This window comes from Cricetulus griseus, chromosome 2 (genome assembly GCF_003668045.3).
Source record: "Cricetulus griseus strain 17A/GY chromosome 2, alternate assembly CriGri-PICRH-1.0, whole genome shotgun sequence".
NCBI lineage: Eukaryota > Metazoa > Chordata > Mammalia > Rodentia > Cricetidae > Cricetulus > Cricetulus griseus.
This window is the reverse complement of record NC_048595.1, coordinates 204,365,845-204,386,808: the sequence shown is the minus strand read 5'-3', so window position 1 is coordinate 204,386,808 and position 20,964 is coordinate 204,365,845. Positions and strand designations below refer to the sequence as shown.

The following is a 20,964-nucleotide window of genomic DNA, read 5'->3' as shown; positions in this document are numbered from 1 at the left end:
TTCCATCTTATAGTTAAGTCCATTAAGGGCCTGGGCCATCTTTGTATTCCTTTACATTCCCTGTACTATGGTTATGCATTTTTCACATTTATTTATGTATATATGTGTGCACATGAATGTTGGTGTGTGTTAGAACCCACATCAGCACACATGTGGAGCTGGTTCTTGTCATCCATCCTGTTGGTTCTGGGGACTGAACTCAGACTATCAAGCTTGGCAGCAAGTGACCTTAGCTATTGAGTCACCTCACCGGCCTCCTTTAGTTTTTATAGTTTTATTTATTTGGGTAAGGCTGAAACATTTTAGTTGGATTAAATCAGCTCCATTTTGAGATTCAGCAGTGACTTCAGATGCTTCTGAAGATATGAAAAATACTTTCATTTCCACATGAATTAAAGTATCATATTTACACTCTAACAACTCCAGCCTTAAAAATTGAATGAACTACAATGAAGTAGCTTTTATAGTCTTTGAAAATAATTGCATTTCATACTTGGTGCTATTTGGAAATGCAAGCATGAAGTTTCAGAGAGTGATTTCTGTGAATGGTTTTATGTTGCTTGGGCTGGCCTTGTGCATTTCATTGTCTACCTGACACTGGGAGGTTGCGTTCTAAATCAAAATCTTTCTCTTATCTAGAAGAAAAAAATGTATTCTCCTTAGAAAGTTAGAATTAAATTATGAAGAAAATGTTACACATATATCCACTGAATGTTTGAAGTAGATGAATATCTCATTGTTTATTCAAGACACACCAAATAAGTAAAATGGGGTTTCTTCTTTCACTAACAACAATGAAATGTACATTAATACTAAATTAAAACATTTCTGCATGTGATTTTCATTAAAAATGCAAATTGTATAGTTAGAGATTGCATAACTCACATCTTTAACAGATGATAAATGTTTTTCAAACTGTTGAATATTATTTATTACTATTAATAAGCTTAAGTAAAGATGTGGAGGTTGGATTGCATATAAATTAAATACATTATAGTAGATGGTGTTGAATGGGAGGAAACAATATTGAGAATCGAGGGTAGAGGTGAAAGAAACAGTAGTAGGTGTCTCATACTGTAGTATGACATTAAACATTTGACCAAGAATTCAACTTCGGGTATTCTTCATGCATATGCACATACGTCTAGGGGGAAAGAAGACAATTACTCACAAGAAGTTCCATTAGCTGCTATGTATGACCAACAATATGAGGTACTGAGTGGTTTGAAACAAAGTGAAGGTCCTATAAAATGTCATGGTCCTTTATTCTACAAGTTCTCTTTTGCCACATGCTCCTTTGTGATGGAGAACAGATTGAAGGCTGCTTTCTCTCTAGTGCCTTAAATTCAGCACTTTCATCTCAAAGCATTCAGGCTTTTACTTTGTCTAAGGATGAGGTCTTCAGTAACTTCTTTTTTTTCCAATAAGAAGGGTCTTCTCTAAAAAAGTCTTTTGAAGGGATCCAGGTATCGAGATGAACTTCAGTAACCAGATGTGGACAGGAAACTTCTTAGAGAGATTGGATTGGTAAGCTGTCAAGCAAGGGTTTTGGAATTGGGAGCCATTATTGGCTTACGTTGCTGACTGGAGTGAAGCAGGTAGAGTAAAAAGTCTTGAAGGAGAGTCAGGGTCAGGAATTACACCCTTGAGACATGGGTATGGAGTAAGATGACATTAGGATGAAATGACAACTAAGGAAGATACCAGGTAGGCAGCTGGAAGAGTCAGGGAGAGACACCACACAAGTTACCATGAAAAGAGGTACAGGATCCCAGGAGGCTTCAGCATGTATGAGAACTTGAGAAGGGGGAGTGTATTTGCAGAAACACTCTGATGCCAAGCTCATCTAACCTTGAGTTTGGGAATGTGCTAAGGTTTGGGTATCAGCATTGTTCTCTGACATGGAGTTTTTGAGATTTGCTGTGAGGCTGTAATGCCTAACTCACCTGGAACACTTCCAGAAAGTGACAGCCACCTCAATTCTAGCCACCCATTTCAGTTGTAGATTGAAATTGCTGATCAGCAAGTAAGTTGTTTGAGCATTGTTTTTTTCATCCCTTCTCGATTTAAGGGATAGTGTTTTGTTTTCTTTTGACATTGATGCTGGAAGAATAATACCTTGAAGCACTGTGTTTAAAGAGAATTGAGGAGCTGTGTTATGACACAGATAGAGAAGGTGAAATTCAATATAATGTAAATTTAAAAAGGAATTAATTAAAAATTTCCAATAAGACTATCTTGTTCAAAGATAAGATTAAAAATCCAATTGCCAATATATACCATGTAATATTCATTCTATTCCATTTTCACTTATAGTAACTGGTAGAAAAATGAAAAAAGTAAGAGAAAGTGATCTCCAAAATGGACCCAAAATGCATGAAAAATTGAAAAAGTTACTAACTGAAAGGTTGCTAGTTCTCAATAATTCATGGAAATGAAAGTGTATTAAATAGCATTGATTTCTCAATTTTCTTACCATATTGAGTTAACTCCTTAACAATTTCAATATATAAATTAGTTTTTGGCAAAAGCTTTTAAAATACTACAACCAAATCTCAAGATACAAATATATAATAAGTAACTTTTAAGTCTAGGTTGACGATTTAAAATAGTCTAGCTAGGACTGGAGAGATGTCTCAGAGGTTAAGAGCACTGACTGCTCTTCCAGAGGTCCTGAGTTCAATTCCCAGCAACCACATGATGGTTCACAACCATCTGTAATGAGATCTGATACCCTTTTCTGGTATGCAGGTATACACGCAGTCAGAACTCTGTGTACATAATAAATAAAAAATATTAAAAAATAGTCTAGCTTCATTTATGCAAAAATAACACTTCATTGATTTCTCCAAAATGTAGTGTAGATTATTTGCCAAAATCAAATGACTAGTTTAAATGTGTGAATATAAAAATAGATTATTATTTTAATGTTTATATAAAAATTATTTCAACATAAAATCTTGATGGACTTGGGATACAACTAATTTGGCAAAGTGTTTGCACTGCAAACATGAGGATCCAAGTTTAGTCTTCCAGAACCCATGAAAAAACCTGAGCCCAGCATATAGATCTGTATTTCTAGCACTGGGCGAGGGGGCGGGGGCAGAAGCCAGAGGACTCCTGAGCCTTGCTGGTGAACCAGTCTAGCTGAAGCAGTGAGATCTAAGTTCAGCAAGAGACCCGTCTCATAAGAGGAAAACACCTGTCATCAAGCTCTGGTCTACACACACACACACACACACACACACACACACACACACACACACACACACACACACACACACACGTATACCCTTGTACACACATGTGCATGCAAACACTCCCATGCACAGGCACATGAATATGTTGTACACACATGTACATACATGTGCAAATATACACATAACATCTAAAAAGACATTGACAATTTTAAAAAGAAAACATTGAGTAGTGTTGAGTAGTGTTTCATTCCTCCATAGAGAACTGTACAATGATCCCTGAGATGCAAAGGAAATAAGGAGATTATAGATTTGAAGACACAGACATGTGATTCAAGCAAAAAGTGCTTCAGTGCTCTTGTCTATTCACTTACAGCTATTCATTAATAAAGTGACTAAGGAGGCCAGAAATTATCCAGGAAGAGTTTCTTTCAAGTGCTGGAATACTGATGAAAACCAATACCCTTCCACAGCCTGGGCTTGGCTGTTATTTTCACTGTGGTTTTCTTAACCACGAGTATTAGGAAGAAGTACTTGTAGTTGGTTGGAGTTTCATCTCATATAATGGTTATCATCACACATATGTCAAGGTTTAAAAAGTTACAAACACAAGCAACACTATACCTTTCATTGAACATGAAGAGTAAGTAGTCTAGCCTGTAATAGGTTGAACAAATTATGATAGTGTAATGACAGTACTCTCTATATAATACATTTAATTATGCAATGTAGTATGTATTATATACATGTATACACCCCTTATTGCTCTACTAAAGCTTCTGAGGAACATCTGGACTAATTTAGGGACATGAGGGAAGAGTTGGAGTTAGAATATTTACTTGGAGATGTTTCAATTTGAAGTCCTTTGCTACTTACTGTATTCATCCTGTCAGTCATCGTTCCATGCTCCTCATACAAATACATGGGGGAAAGCATTCTCTTTCCATCTCTTTTTTGACACCTCTCCTTTTCCCTTCTTAGTCCCACTTCTTTGTTCTTTCCACTTTTTTCATGTTTAAAATAAAAAAAAAATGGTTTTTCTTTTTTCCTGCAAATAAACCCTGGCATTTTGAGATAACTGTTCACCTGCTGTCTGAGAGCTTGAAAGCCAGTTGCTTTCAAAGGACCAGGTACAGGTGAAATCTTATCTGAAAGGGAAGTAGTAAATCAGAAGTCTGGATGCTTGCAATACCTTAAAAAATTAAGATGAGACTGCACAATGTTAAACCAGGTTAGCAATAAAGTCATTCCCTCATTGCAGGAGTTTATAGATCAGAATTAGCATTCGCTAGGAGGACCTAGGAGTATATTTGTAATCATTAAGATTGCTAAAGAGCCTGGCACCTTCCCTTGTCATGATCCTTGGAAATGCAACAGAAATTCAGTCATGGAATCCCTAAACTACGGTATCGCAGAGCTACCATTGACAACTCTGGGTCCTGGATCCTGACTTTGCCTGTGTCTAATATGCTTTCTAGATGTGGGAATTTGTTTTTGCTAAGGATATAGGGCTTTACAGATTACTAGAGTTTTACTTTTCTTTGAAAGGTAGAAGTGTGGTTATGGAACCAAAGATGCTTAACTTTTACTAAATGTAGTACTTAATGGGTATCATTATGTTACAATATTAATCATAGTTAAGCATTTAACAGCATTTTAACTTTGTTTTTGCATTCAATTTTTATTTATTTACTGTTTTACTTTCATCATGTATATGTTCTTGTAGGAAATAGCTTCCCTGAAACACTCTTCTCTGAAAAAAAGGTCTAGAAACAAAGCTGTGGTTATAAGAACTGTCAATCAAAGTTGAAAACAGCGTGTTACTCTGCATTATACTTCATTTCTCCTCCATGACTGACAGTCCTATCCTTTTCATTAGTTTTATATTAGATGCATTATTAAAGAAGGCTACTTAAATTGACACTGTGTGTGGTGTGTCTGTGGTATGTGAATATGTGTGGATGTATGTGTGTAGTATGTATGTATGTGTGGTGTGCATGCACACTGTGTGTGTGTGTGTGTGTGTGTGTGTGTGTGTGTGTGTGTGTGTGTGTGTGTGTGTGTGTGTGTTGGGGAGCACACACACTGTGCACATGTGGAATTCAGAGGACAACTGGAGGTAGAAAGTTCTCTTCTTCCACTACGTGGTTTTCTGGTGCTGAACTCAGGTGGTCCCATCCTGTGGCAAGTGCCTTTACCTGCTAAGCCATCTTACAGGCCCTAAGCTGACTCTTCTCAAGTCACATAAAGGTTAGGAGAACTGGGGAAGTCACCAAGTATAGCTCCACTTCCGCTGTGCTGCCTCCTCCAACAAGGCCACACTTATTCCTTCCCAGGTCACACCTATTCCTTCCCAGGCCATACCTGTTCCTTCCCAGGCCACACCCATTCCTTCCCAAAGTTCCACAAATAAGAGCTGAGTATTCAGATCTGAGCCTTGGGGTCCATTCTCATTCAAACCACCACAGAGGTCAAGGACAGTGCCAATGGGATGTGTCATTTTGGAGAGTCCTGTGGTTTATACAACAGTGACAGAATTTGTAGGGAAGTGTCCTATACCTCATACTGTGATTTTCGTTTAATAACTCATGCCTTCTAGGACCAACATTGTGCACGTGTGCAGGGCATTCTTATAGGAACTCTTCTACACTGTGTTTTTAAATTACTAAGTAGGGGTTTGTGTAAGGCATTTTACTAGAGCCTTAGTTCCAGCTGATTCCCCTCATTTCCCAGTCCCCATTCCTGCTTACTCCTTTAGTCCTAGGTGTTCCTGTCTTTTCTTTTGTTAAACATGTGTTCGGTTATGAAATTTGCAGGTAAGTAGATGTTCCTGGAAAAATATTTACACTGAGCGAGACATAGCTGAAGCCAGAGATACCACATATTCTTTCTCATATGCAGATCCTGGTTTCAACTATGTTGTGTGTTTAACTTGGAGCACAAGTGGAAGCCAGGAAACTAGAAAGGGGCCTTTATGCCAAAGAAGGAATGTAGTAAATTGTAGGTAAAAATGAAAGCAGTAAGATAGGCTAGCTTGAGCAGGAATGGGTGTGAGGGTATGGGGGTGTGTATCCCCAGTGAGACTCCATTGGAGAGAATTGGGTTTTCATTTGAGAGTGGTTATCAATTGGACATAGATGCTGGGTTAGGGATGGGGGTTTTTCCACTTTTCCTCTCAGTTCTGGGACTCCATTTGTCCAGAATAACACAGGCCTTTTGCATGCTGCCTTAATCTCTGTGAGTTCATATATGTTTCGGTCCTATTGAGCCAGGCCCTGTGCCCACCAGTATATGGTCAACACAAAACAAACTGAAGGTCATTTTTGTACACTCTTTATCTTACAAGATTTTGACAGGGCATTTTTCCCTTTTCTTAATTTTTTTTCTACCTTATAGGTCCTTTGCCTATTCATTATGACTTCTTTTTTGTGTTTTTAGGGAATTCCAATGCATATGAACATGCATGTCTCTGCATCTACATACATATTTTCTGCTTTTTCTTTGACCCCCTTTCTTGTTTTGTCCTAGTCCAGCTTATTTTCCTGTTATCTTATGTTATTATTCTTTAGATGATTCTTTTCTTTTCATGTGTGTGTGTGTGTGTGTGTGTGTGTGTGTGTGTGTGTGTGTGTGTATGTATGTATGTATGTATGTATGTATGTATGTATGTATGTATGTATCTATATACCTATCTATCATTTTGTTGTTTCTCGAGACAGAGTTTCACTGTGAAACAGTCCTGGCTGCCCTGGAACTCACTCTGTAGACCCAGATGGCCTTGAACTCACAGAGGTCCTCCTGCCTCTGCCTCCCAAGTGCTGGGATTAAAAGAATGGGCCACCACTGCCTTGCTAGATGCCTATTTTCTTTTTGTAAATTTTTTTATTAGTTCAAGTTAGGGAACAAGCTTGTTTCACATGTAAGTCCCTTCTCCCTCTCCCACCCCTCACCCCCATCCCTCCTCCCCCACCCCCTACCTACTCTCCACTTCATCCACCCTCCACTCACCAGGCAGGGTAGGGCCCTCAACGGGGGTGGGGGGGCTCTGCAAAGTCCACCAAATCTTCCTGTCCTGGGCCTGGGACCTCCCCATGTGGGACAACCCTTCACGTGGGATGGGCTCTCAAAGTCCCTTCTTGCACCAGGAAAAAATACTAATCCACTACCAGAGGCTCCCTGGAGTGCAGAGGCCTCCTTATTGACATCCATGTTCAGGGGGCTGGATCAGTCTTGTACTGGCCTCCCAGACAACATCTGGGGTCGATGTGCTCCCCCTTGTTCAGGCCAACTGTTTCTGTGGGTTTCTCCAACCAGGTACAGACCCCTTCGATCTTCATTGCTCCCTCTCTTCAACTAAATTCCCGATTTCAGCTCAGTGTGTATCTGTGGATGTCTGTCTCTGCTTCCGTCAGACACTGGATGAGGGCTCTAGGATGGCATAAAGAGTAGTTATCAATCTCATTTTAGGGGAAGGGCTTTTAGGTTATCCTCTCCACCATGGCCTGGATTGTCAGATCGTGTCATCCTTGTAGGTCTCTGGAGATCTCCCTAGTTCCAGATCTCTTCTCGGACCTATAGTGGCTCCCTCTAATATGGTATCTCTCATCCTGCTCTCTCTCCTCTATTCTTCCCCTGATTCAATATTTCTGCTCCTCCAATTCCTCTCCTCCACTCCTCTTCTCCTGCTCTTATTGTGGCAGCTCCGTCTCCCCTACTCTCATGCTCCCAGCTAGCTCAGGAGTTCATGCCACTTCCCATTCCTGGGGCCCATTTATCCCTTAGATTCCTTCATGTTTCCTAGTTTCCTTGGTGAAGAGGATTATAGGCTGGTAATCCTTTGCTCTATGTCTAAAATTCATATATCAATGAGTACATACCATGTTTGTCTTTTTTGTGACTGGGTTACTTCACTCAGGATGGTTTCTTCTAGTTCCATCCATTTGCCTGTGAATTTCAAGATTCCATTGCTTTTTTTCTGCTGAGTAGTACTCCATTGTATAAATGTGCCACATTTTCTCTATCCATTCTTCAGTTGAGGGGCATCTAGGTTGTTTCCAGGTTCTGGCTATTACAAATAATGCTGCTATGAACATGGTTGAACATATGTCCTTGTTGTATGAACATGCACTATTTGGGTATATACCCAAGAGAGGAATGGCTGGATCTTGAGGTAGATTGATTCCCATTTTTCTGAGCAACTGCCATACTGATTTCTAGAATGGTCTTACAAGTTCGCACTCCCACCAGCAATGGAGGAGTGTTCCTTTTTCTCCACATTCTCTCCAGCATAGATTGTCATTGGTATTTTTGTTTTTAGCCATTCTGACAGCTGTGAGGTGGTATCTCAGAGTTGTTTTGAGTTGCATTCCTCTGATGGTCAAGGATTTTGAGCACTTTCTTAAGTGTCTTTCAGCCATTTCAGATTCCTCTGTTGAGAATTCTCTATTTAGTTCTGCACCCCACTTTTTAATTTCATTGTTTGGTGTTTTGGTGGCTAGCTTCTTGAGCTCCTTATATATTTTGGAAACCAGCCCTCTGTCAGATGTGGGACAGACATTGAGGTCTGCAATTAATAAATGGGACCTCCTGAAAATGAGAAGCTTCTTCAAGGCAAAGGACACAGTCAGTAAGACAAAACAACCACCCACAGAATGGGAAAAAATCTTCATAGATGCCTATTTTCTAATGAGAGACAGAAAGGGTGTGTGTATTCCCATGGGAGGCAAGGTAGGGGAAATCTTGGAGGAGTTGGGGGAGGGCAACCCACGAACAGAATATAACAGAATATATTGTATGAAAAAATCTGTTTTCAATAAAAGAAAAAAAAAGAATCCACAAACAAACAAAAGAAACACATACAGAACAAAGACAAAAATGAATACAAAACAAAATAACATAAACAAGAAACATACAAAAATAGCCCCACAGAACACACAAACATTAAAATAAACAAAAGATTAATAAGACAAAAAATGCCAATAACAAATCAAAATCAAACAGAGCCTTCAAAAAATACCATTGAGTTTGTTATGTGTTGGCCAGCTACTCCTGGGCATGGCGCTTGCCCTGAAGTATGGTTAATGTACCCATAGTCTTAGGGTTTCTATTTCTGTGAAGAGATACCATGACCACACCAACTCTTATAATTGGGGCTGGTTACAGGTTCAGAGGTTTAGTCCACTATTTTCATAGTGGGAAGCATGGTGGCATGCAGGTAGACATGGTGCTGGAAAAGGAGCCAAGAGTTGTACATCTGGATGTCTGGATCAGCAGGCTGCTGAAAGAGAGAGCCAGTGGGCCTGACTTGAGCTTCTGAAGCCTCAAAGCCCACCCCCAGGAGTACACTTCCTCCAATAAGGCCAAACCTACTCCAGCAAGGCCACAAGTCCTAACTTTTTCTGATACTACCTCTCCCTCTGAGCCTTTGGGGATGATTTTCATTCAAACTACCACACCCAATGAGACTTCATTAATAAAAACTGACTTAAAAGGGACTTGTCTTTAAAGCATTGAAACAACCAGTGGATCTTCTAGAACAGACCCCCTCAGGGGACCTTCCCCTGACCCTCAGTGCAGAGCTGATGGTTTCTAGGGGAGGGAAAGTTGGTTTTCTTTAAGGCTGTGGCCCCTGTTAGGTCCTGTAGGATGGCCCTGGGCATGTGAGTACATGGGCGGAACAAATTGGACTCAGAGGGTTATGGGGGTGGGGTAGGGAGAGAGAAAACATGAACACAGTTTGGGATGAGCACTTGGTTAGAGGTCAATCTAGGTGCAGTCATAGGGAGAAGTTGGGGTGAATATGACCACAGTACATTGCATCTTTGTACAAAATACTCAAAGGATTAATACAAATATTTTATTTTAATTTAAAAAATTGTTTTATTAGTCCAAATTCGGAACAAGCTTGCTTCACATGCCAGTCCCTTCTCCCTCCTCTCCCCCTCCAGCCCTTCCCCCATCCCCCCACCTACCCCTCACCCCATCCACCCTCCACTTCCCAGGCAGGGTAGGGCCCTCAATGGGGCTCCTCAAAGTCCACCGAATTATCCTAGACCAGGCCTAGGCCTTTCCCCATGTGTCCAGGCTCAGAGTGCATCCCTTCATGTGGGATGGACTCTCAAAGTCCCTTCTTACACCAGGGAAAAATACTAATCCACTACCATGGGCCCCCTAGAGTGTGGAGGCCTCCTCATTGGCATCCATGTTCAGGGGTCTGGTTTAGTCCTGTGCTGACCTCCAAGACAGCAGTCTGGGGTCCATGTGCTCCCCCTTGTTCAGGCCAGCTGATTCTGTTGGTTTCACCAGCCTGGTCCTGACCCCTTTGATCTTATTCCTCCCTCTCTGGAACCTACTTGCAGAGTTCAGTTCAGTGTATATCTGTGGATGTCTGCCTCTGCTTCCATCAGCCACTGGATGAGGGCTCTAGGATGGCATAAAAAGTAGACATCAGTCTCATCTCTCCAGCCCCAAGCATATACCTTTTAACACAACTGGTGGGTGACAGACAGTAGAGATGAGGTCAGTTCACTGATTTTCCCCTTATTCTCTCCTTGGTTTGTAATATAGTAAGTAGTTCAGAAATGATCACCACCTGTAATACCTTTAGAAATGAAATTTGTGATACAAATATTTTATTTTTAAAGAGACACTCACTCTGCCCATTAGCAGTCTCCATTTCCCCCTCTTCCAATCCTAAACTAGTCAGTGATTCTATGTGTGTAAGGACATGCCAGATTCTTCACATAAGCTGATCATGCTATTAAAAAGGCCTTCCAATAGTTGTATGGTTTTCGTATCCTTGATCTAATAACTTGCATTTCTCCAATGACTAATGATTCTCAGGGTCTCTCCATGTTCCTATATGTCCTTAATATTTTGCCCCTGGTAATGTATATGTTCAAATTTTATTTATATTTGAAAATTTAAAAAAAACTATATCTTCATGCTGCACCATGCATCATGGTGTTTGAAATTCACTGTCTTAGTGCACTGTCATGTGTCCTTTGAGCCACACTTCCCAGTCACTGCACCCCAGAAATCTGGTAATTACCGTTCTATTCTGTTTCTATTTTCTGATTATTATTTTTTGAGACAAGTTTTCACTCTATAGCCCTAGGTGTCCTGAGAACACTATGGAGATCAGGCTGACCCCAAACTCACAGTGTGGAACAGAACAGAAGCCTGGCATGGTGGCACAAGCCTTTAATCCCAGCACTGGGGAAGTGAAAGTGGTTTTCTCTTCTGTTTCTATGAGTTTATTTTTTTTCTAGACTTGGCATAGAATTGAGATCATTCATATTTGTCATTCTGGGCTGGGCTTTATTTCATTTAATGTGATCTTCCAGGTTTATCTGTGTTCCTGGAAAATGACAAAATTTTCTTGTTTTCAAATGTTTGATTGTATTTCATAATGTATATGTCTATCACATTCTTGTCAGGGTGGACACAGATGGATTTTATGTCTTCATTATTATTAACGATGCTGCAGTCAATGTAGGAGATTGCAAAGCTCTTTGACATACTTATTTACTTTTATTTCGGTAATATACTTAGTCTTGAACTGTTGAATCATAGGAAAGTAGTATGTTTGAAGTTTTAAAGGACACTTCATGGCTTTTTTGTTTCTAAACCAGTGGCTGTGTTCATCTCCACTAGCAGTATGCACAAATCATCTTGTACATCCTCAGAAATACTTGATTTAATTCATAGTTTTGGTAAAAGTCATCTTAGTAGGTAGCACCTGACATCCCATGTTTGTTTGATTTTGATATTTCTGAGGATTAGTGGTGTGTAGTATCTACAGTAGCTGAGCATCAGCATGTCTGCCTTTTAAGAAATGTCTACTCCCTTTCCAGTGTTTGAATCTGTGTATTTGTTTTCCTAATATCGAGTTGTTTGAATCCCTTACATATTTTTGGATATTTACCTCTTAGCAGATATGCTTTATAAATGTTTTCTCCCTTTCCATTGTTTTTTCATGAGCATCACTTCTTGGGAGGAAGATTCTTTCTCTACTGTCTTTATACTAATAACATTTATGGATATTCTTACTCCTTCCGGCTCTATGCATGAACTTTATGTATCTTAGAGATGTGTTGCTAGATGCATGCACATTCATGCATATTGTTTTAATTTGGGGAATCTTGCCTTTCAAAACTTAATACTATTCCCCTGTGGATTTTCTAAGATTTACTTTGATATTAATATAACTGTTTTCTTTTGTTAAAGTTCTGCATGTATTGGTCACTTTGTTTTTAACCTACGTTTGCCTTTATACATAAATAGGTTTTGTTTACAGTATGCTGTTTAGTCCTGGTGTTATGATCCAATATAATGAATGATGTTTAAGTTTTAATTGTTATAAAAAGTTTAAATTTATTGTAATTATTACTATTGTATTTCAACCCTCTACATTATAGCTATTTTACTTGTTGAGTTCCTTGGGTTTTTTCCTTCCTTTGCACATAAATTTGAGTTTTACATTTAACTTTATTCTTGAATTATAGATTTACATTTAAATATTTTAGTCATTCATCTAAATTATATAGCATATATCTTTAATTAGGGTCTACCTTTAAATCATATACTACCTAATACATCGTATACCAAGTTTCTTTTTACCTTCACTTATTTCACCTCTAGAACTCCTTATGTGTATATATGGTCTCTTAACATGTTTTAAAAATGTAGTAAGACTTTCCTGAATGTAACAACTGTGGTGCATCAGGCCTGACTTCTAGCCATTGAAAGTTTATTTTACTCAGGTCCCTGGCATGTGTCTGATTGTTACAGTTCTCTGTAGGGTTACAAATCCTGTAGAGTTACAGGACTGTGCACTGAATATGTCATCAGAAGTTCTTATGCTTGGTCTTCAGGGTCTAAAAGGCCTAATTCAAACCTATCTTACTCTAATGCATTTCTGAAAGTTCTTTCTCAAAGTTGAAACTTAAACTGAGTGTGGCCTGTAGTTCCCTTCATGTCTCTGTTTTCTTACTGTCTTGCTTTGTTTGTGGCATGGCAGCATGCAGACCATGCTGTTCTTTGTGAAGAACTCTCATCTAACACCACACACACATGGAAAAAAGCCAAGGAATCAACTTATTTTGTTCTCCTCAGCAGATCACAAAAGGGGGGGCTCACTTCTAGCTCCTACCAATGCAAAGAAGTGCACGCTGTTCAGTCACAATGAGAATGCTGAACTCAGAACCCTCTCCCTGAAGCTTTCTGGGCTTTCTCACTCCAAACATGTATCTTTAGGGATCCTATGACTCCAATGCTTGGCTGTCCTTGAAAAATGTTATTTTCTGAAGAGTTGATTTTCTCAACAGCTCATCAAATGCAATGACCCTGGATGTGCTCCTTGGCATCAGGAAGCAAAGCCAGTAAAAATCCTAGAATTTTCTGAGAAATTTCAGTTGTGAAGAAAAGACTCTTGCCATCTTGGGCCAGGATCTAGGGCTTTTGGTAGTCATGAGCATGTCTGCAACAGACACTTTCAAGATTTCCTCTTTAAGTCATGTCCACAGCATAACGTTTTCTTTTTGTCTTTTTCCCCCTCAAGGGGTGCTACATCCATTGTGTACAGATGCAAACAGAAGGGGACCCAGAAGCCCTATGCCCTCAAAGTGTTAAAGAAAACAGTAAGTTCATTTTGTTATATAATAGTATCTCTGGGAGACCGAGAAGCGAGAAATCAGACTCAAAAGTTAAAGTGGTCATGAAGAAGCCAATTGTTGTCTGATGGAAGCCACAGGAGAAAGTCGCTGGGTCTTAAACTGGGTGTGATTTGTGGAGAGAAGGATGGAAAGAAAGGAAAACCGTTAGAGCAGGGAGTTAAGTGCTTTGTATGTGAGCTGTGCCCATGGATCTATGTCCATATTTATGGAGTCAGATTACAAGCCAGCATTTTAATATGCTAGAGTAGCCTGTGACTTAAAAGAAGATGAAATGAAACTTAAATGTCTGTATTTTGAAAGGAATCTTCTGCTTCTAATCTACCTTTCTAAGGTTTTCTAAGCTTGGTTGTGTTTTAGAGATGTTTGACTGGACAAATGTTACTGCTTCTTAGGCTAGACCTTCAAATTTGGACAAGAAAGTAAGTTTTTGTTCCAGAGTTTCACTTCATTTGCCTAAGCTTGTAAGCGAGCTAGACAAGTGTCCGTGTCTAAGGCTTCCTTGTAACGATCATGAGAAGCCTGGACGCCTGTGAGTTCACATCTTGGGTGGTGTCCTTCTGTGATACTCCTTCAGCAGTATGGCCCTTTCTGGTCTTTTCTGTTTAGGAGCTAGATTCTGCACATAAAACTACAAAAAGACAAGACATACTTTAGGGCATAGTGTTCCCTTGTCAAATTTTATGTGAACAGATATGGGAAGTGCTTGGATTTCTGAAAACCTAGTTGTAAAGTGTCCCAAAGAGAGATGTGTCAGACGTTTCAGTGGCAAGTGATAGCCTTTTGCAGGCCAAAGGAGGCTCCAATGCCCTAAGGGCAGCTTGTTTTCACCAGCTGTTGATGTGTTGTCTAGCACAGGGAAATCTTACAGTTTCATGTGATGAAGAACTTAACAGCACAGGATTTTAGCCAACTAGAGACAAAATGACACTTTTAAACAGTCTGTTGGAATTCTAAGCTATAGCAAAAAAAAAAAATCCCACAGTTAAATCAGAGTAGATAGCAATTTAAGTGTCAATTAACACATAATAATGTCATACATTAAGTTTTCTAACTGATATAAAAATTTCTTAAGTCAATCCTAAATGTACAGGAATATTTTATTGAATGTTTGTAACTTTTTACATACCAATTTCTGTACCATAAACTTTCCCAAGCTAAGTATTATTTAAAATTTTTTGAAATATAATTTCCTATTAAATATCCTATTTTAAGAAAATGAATCAGGTGGTTTTAGTAGTAAACTTACATGTTATATTTAGAATTGGTGGCTATGTATTTTCTTATTGGTTAAAAATATTAGTAAATTGAGCTGGGCCCACGCCTTTAATCCCAGCCCTCGGGAGGCAGAGGCAGGCGGATCTCTGTGAGTTCGAGGCCAGCCTGGTCTCCAGAGCCAGTGCCAAGATAGGCTCCAAAGCTACACAGAGAAACCCTGTCTTGAAAGAACAACAAAAAAAATTAGTAAATTGGCATGTTGTTTCCCTTTTCTTATTTTCACAATTGAGGAAACTTTGAAAAGGTACAGATAACATAAAATTCTAGGAAACAACCATTTAAAAATGATTTGTGTGAAGCTGGACATGGTGGTGCATCTTGACACTTGATGTACAGAGGGTTGCAGGTTCTAGGCCAGAGTGGGCTACACACTGAGTGACATCTAAGAGATGGGGGGAATTTCCTTAAAGCCACCAGAGAGCATGTGGATGGGAACCAAGTGTCAGGTGGAGCTGGAAGGCAGATGATGTCAAACACGGTTAGTTACTGCTGTGCCAAATGGAACGAGAGAAAAAGCCCTGGAGGAACCTTGGCTCTGGATGTGAATTAGATGGGGTTCCCAGCTTTGTCTTTTAGAATAAACCATGCTTGGGGATATGTAAATGAGAGAAATAGCAGGCAAAGCCACAAAGAGCAAATTGCCTCCAGCATTTAATTTCATATAGGTCATGGAGATAGAAACTTCCCTTCCTGAGGAAAGGGATGGGTGCTATGAATCTGTTTACAGAGCAAAGCAATTAAGAGGAAATATTTCCTTATAGCATTCAGCAGAGGTTTTGTACCTGAGGACAAAAAAGATTGGGGTGTTCAGAAAGGTTGACTTATTTATATAATCTCTCATGTCAGGCCACATAAAATTGCCTCAATTAAACCATTTCTGACCTAGAGTTCTGTGTTATTGAGGTAACAACTATGGGTCTACATACAACCTTATTGAGCACTTCCTAATATTCCCATTTAATGATTAAGCATAAACTTAAGAGGCTTTGAATTTAGTCTGACTAAAACTATGTATTATTTATCTATCTTCCTATCTACATACTACCTATCATCCATCCATTGATATATGTATGTATCATCTGTCTGTCTGTCTGTCTGTCTGTCTGTCTGTCTGTCTATCATCTATATCCATCTGTCATCTATCTATCTCCATCCATCATCCATCTAACCATCCATCCATCCATCCATCCATCCATCCATCCATCCATCCATCCATCCATCCACCCATCCACCCATCATTGCATGATAAATTAACAGAAATAGCAAAACAACTACGAAAATTTGGTGGCTTAAAAGAATATACATTTATTTTCTTCAGTCCTGGAAACTAGATTTCCAAAGCCAGCATTGTCAGAGACAGTTTTCTCTGAGGCCCTGAGAGAGAATCTTCTCCATGTTTCAGGCTTCAGGTGACAGTAACCCATCCTTGGTGTGCTTTGACTTGTAGATCATCCCTCCAGTTTCTGCCTCTGTTGCAAAATGGCTGACTTTTCCTATATTTCTCCATATAGTCTTTCCCTGGTAAGGTGTGTGGTACAGTGTCACTCATCTTGTAGGAATACCAGTGCTGTTGTGTTGCAATGACTTTTATATCTGTTATATATAACTAATTGTATCTGTGATAACACAATTCTGCCCATCATATTATCAGATAGGATAAGGTTAGTTTCAAACTAGCCTATCTAATATTGTAGGTGATGATGAATATATTTCATATTAAAATGCAAATAAATACAAAGAAATTTACCTAGCTTCTAAGTCAGTGGTTCTCAAACATTCTACCCATTTGAGGGTAGAATGCCTTTTTCACAGGGATTGTCTAAGACCATTGGAAAACACAGACATTTACATTATGATTCATAACAGTAGCAAAATTCAGTTATGAAGCAACAATGAAATAATTTTATGGTTGTGGTTACCACAACATGAGGAACTGTATTAAAGGGTTGAACCATTAGGAAGGTTTAGAACCACTGTTCTAAGTCATTAACTTAGTATCTGTAAGTTATTAACTTGCTATAAAAACATGCTAAGTAAAATGTTATCTCCTTTTAGAGTTAATTGTTTAATAATAATAATTATGTTTCTCAGGATCTGTTTAAACATTTTTATTGGAATTCACCTTAAATCATTTTATAACAATACCAAGTTTCTGTCTCATACCTTAATATTTTTGGAATTATTTTATACTATCCATAAGAAAATTATTTCCTATTCAAAAGCTTTAATCATCATTGAGAATCTGTCCCACACTCAAATCTTTGGGTGATAGCCAAATGCTTGGTTCTCCCAGAGGAATATATACTAAAGCCTTGACTCTTAGGGAAAATTTCAATGCTGCTGATAATCCAAACAAAACAGAGTTAGAATTGACAATAAGCACACAGTAAACTCTCATGTTTAGACAAGTGGATATTTTTCCTAGTAAAATATCCTTTTGGGAAATTAACATGTAATTATGTTAAGAAATCTTTTAAATTAACATACATTTGTATATGTCTGTAGCACCATGTATTTTCTATGTACATAACTAAATTTCAAAGAATTAAAATACATTAGACTACACATTTACTAGTGTCATAATAACTTTAATTTATGTAGCCTGTTTAACAACAAAAAGGCATGTGAGTTTATGTGTATATGTATGGGAACAGAGAAGAAAGAAAATATGGCAAACATCAACAATTATTGGATGTAGGGCACAATAATAGTATTCATGATGGTGTGTCAAAAGTTCAGTAGACATGAGCGTTCATTCTCATGATGAATGGTGCTTTTTTGGAGACAAGCACCATTGAATGTTTTGCATATTGAAAACCACTTGGGCACTTCCTGTATTAACAGCCATTTGTCTCATGATGGGGTTAAAACATAAACAGTCAGAATAAACAAGGGAAGAAAAGGGGTTGGAGTATTTTTCTGTTCCATTTTTATTACCCCCATCCCACACACACTGAGTACTAAACACTACTGTGGTGGTAAGTCTACTCAGTAGGTTTGACTCTTATCCCCCCTTCTGCATGGGTTTGACCTAGTTTTTAACCTTTTTATTAAGCAGTATTAGACTCACTGAAAATACCACTTTGTTCCTCATAAATAGCACATTATCTCAAACATTAGAACTAACTGGCTTGCAGTTGCCACTGAGTTTTTTATTTATGGACTTTCTAAGTCATAAATCAAATATGAACAGTGAATTACTTGCTGGCAGTGGATGTCCTTCTCTCTGTGTCTGCCAAATAAATAAGTAAATATACTTTTCAACAACAACAAACTCACACTCAAGACTGTATGAAAGCAAAGATATTAATTCAAGTAGCAAAATTTGAACATATTAAGCTTAACATATTCATCATGGACTGAATTTTGCTAGATTAATGGAATCTCCACTTTCAAATAATGGCACAGGGACAATGGGGTTGTGTTTTAGGAGCAATCCATGTAGATGGAAGTCACCTTTTATCCTTTAAAAAATATACCTCAGAATCTATATGACTCTGTAAATATAGCTTGTTTTCAAAATAAATAGCTTGATATTTAAGAAATTTATGTTCTCTGATGATTTATACCCTCTGGAAATTTAGAGACTGTTAGAAAAGTTTCAGAAATCAGATAAAATCTCCAGCTGTGTGGCTCAACACCTGAGAAGGTTATACTCTTCTAACTGTAAAATCCATTCTTTTATTAAATAGCCAGTATTAAGTCTGAGGGCTTGTTTTGGTATGGCATTTGGAATGCATGGGTGTGTTAACTCTCATCAAAAACAGTTGTGCACATGTGGTATCCCATCATAGACTCCAGAGATAGAATCACGGTGTTTGATCACTTCCACTGCTCACTGTCTGTGTGAGTACATATTATACATGTACATATTACAGACCATTGCTCAGTCTCTCTTTCAGCTGTCACATTAGTTGAAGAACACCTAGCTCCCAGTAATCTAGTGGAGACTGAAGTGAGGTTGCTCATAGAAAATATTTTCCAGTACACAACAAGCATGTCGTAAATAATGCACACAATTTTAAAGAGTTTACTGGAGGGAATCCACAAAGATATTTTATCATAATAGAAGTTAGTGATACGCAGTTCCAACATTCTCTCTAGCTTTATTTGAAATTGAGTGATGCACGGTACCTGACTGATTCTGTGTATGTTTGTCTGTTTGTTTGGGGAGAGGGTCTCACTGTGTAGCTGTGGCAATCCTGAACTGCCTATATAGATCAGGCAGGCTTTGAACTCCTAGGGACTGGCCTCGCTCTGCCTCCAGAGTGCTGGGATTAAAGGCATGTACCACTATGCCTGTCCATGCTGTGTATTTTGTATGGATAAAACTGATTGTATAACTTTTGGGGTACATTTAGCACTGTTACAAAAATGGTGTCTTAATTGGGGTTTATTGCTGTAAATGACCACAGCAACTCTTATAAAGGAACATTTAATTAGGTGTGTCTTACAGTTCAGATGTTTAGTCCATTATCATCATGCTTTTGAACATGTGGCACACAGACAGACATGGTGCTGGAGAGGTGACTGAGAGTTCTACATCTGGATTGGCAGGCAGCAGGAAGAGCAAGAGAGCCACTGGGCCTGGCTTGAGCTTCTGAGACCATAAAGCTCACCCCCTGGTGACATATTTCCTCTAATAAAGACACACCTACTCCAGCAAGGCCACACCTCCTAATAGTGCCACTCCCTATGGGCCCATGGCGGCCATTTTTATTCAGACCACCACAGATGGGTATTGATTTTACTGTTCTGATCAATAACATTTAATGTGGCATGCAGTAAATGATTTTATGACATTTTATTTAGGGAAATGTATACTTGTGATACCTAGATAAGGAATTTCCACCATAAAGCTCTTTTCTGATTTGTACTTTGGGGTGGTGTGCCAGCACCCACAATGCTGCAGTATTTTCAGGCCCTAGTGTTGTCATCTTAGTGATTATGGCAAAAGTATATTTTTTGGGAATATTTTCTTTGAGTAATATAGTGAAGTAATTGCTGCCAAGTTTCGTATTTTTTTCATAACATTTTATACTCTTCAGGGGAAAGCTATGAACTATGATCTGCTGATCACTCTAAGTTACTTAAAAACTTTAATTTTCTTCTCATGCTTATGAGACAGAATTAGAGCAGATGGTTGTGATGTAGCAAGGAGATGTGGAGGAATGCTCTAGGTTCCATTGCAGACTGAACACAGGCTTCCTTCCAAATACTGTTTTGATGAATATCCATGACATCTCTACCAGAAGAGGTTTGCAACCTTCTCAGTTCTTAGTGGTAATACCATTTCAGTTTCCAAGCAGGGTTGCTTTAAATAGCATGTATGTAAGTGCACAGGCCTAGCATTGCATTTCGTACATGTTCTGGGCATTCACCAGGTGTCACCCTATTCTCCAGCCTAGCCCTCTTTATATCTGTAACTGTTAACTTTTTGTGTCACTATTCACTCAAATTCCTTTAGAAAGAACACGAGACCTTTATGTACAGAACTCTCTTTGAATCTAGATGTGCTGTATTTCTTTACTAAGTGATGAACCTTAGCCAACTAGCAGACATTAGCTGCCATAGCCACCCATTTTACATAGATACATATGACTGAATGGAGACACTAATAACTCTTTGTAAGGAAACTAGCATCAGGAAATTTAAAATTTTTCATAATGGCACTCCCAGATGTTTCTCACTGTAGGGGGTTGATATTATCATTTTTCATTTATTCATTCACTTATTCATTCATGCTTTCTTTTTTAGGCTTGGGCATCAAACACAGAGCCTTGTAAATGTTGGCCAAGCATTTTATCAATGAGTTA

The 20,964-nt window shown here is 38.7% G+C and overlaps 1 protein-coding gene across 1 annotated transcript in view; it reads left to right on the top strand.

The window, feature by feature from the left end:
- Camk4 (calcium/calmodulin dependent protein kinase IV) overlaps positions 1 to 20,964 on the top strand; it is a 220,829-nt gene that overhangs the window by 106,084 nt on the left and 93,781 nt on the right. Inside the window, exon 2 of the mRNA XM_027400689.2 lies at positions 13,759 to 13,837. Within this exon, the coding sequence (XP_027256490.1) occupies positions 13,759 to 13,837 (79 nt within the window). The remainder of the gene's footprint in view (positions 1 to 13,758; positions 13,838 to 20,964) is intronic.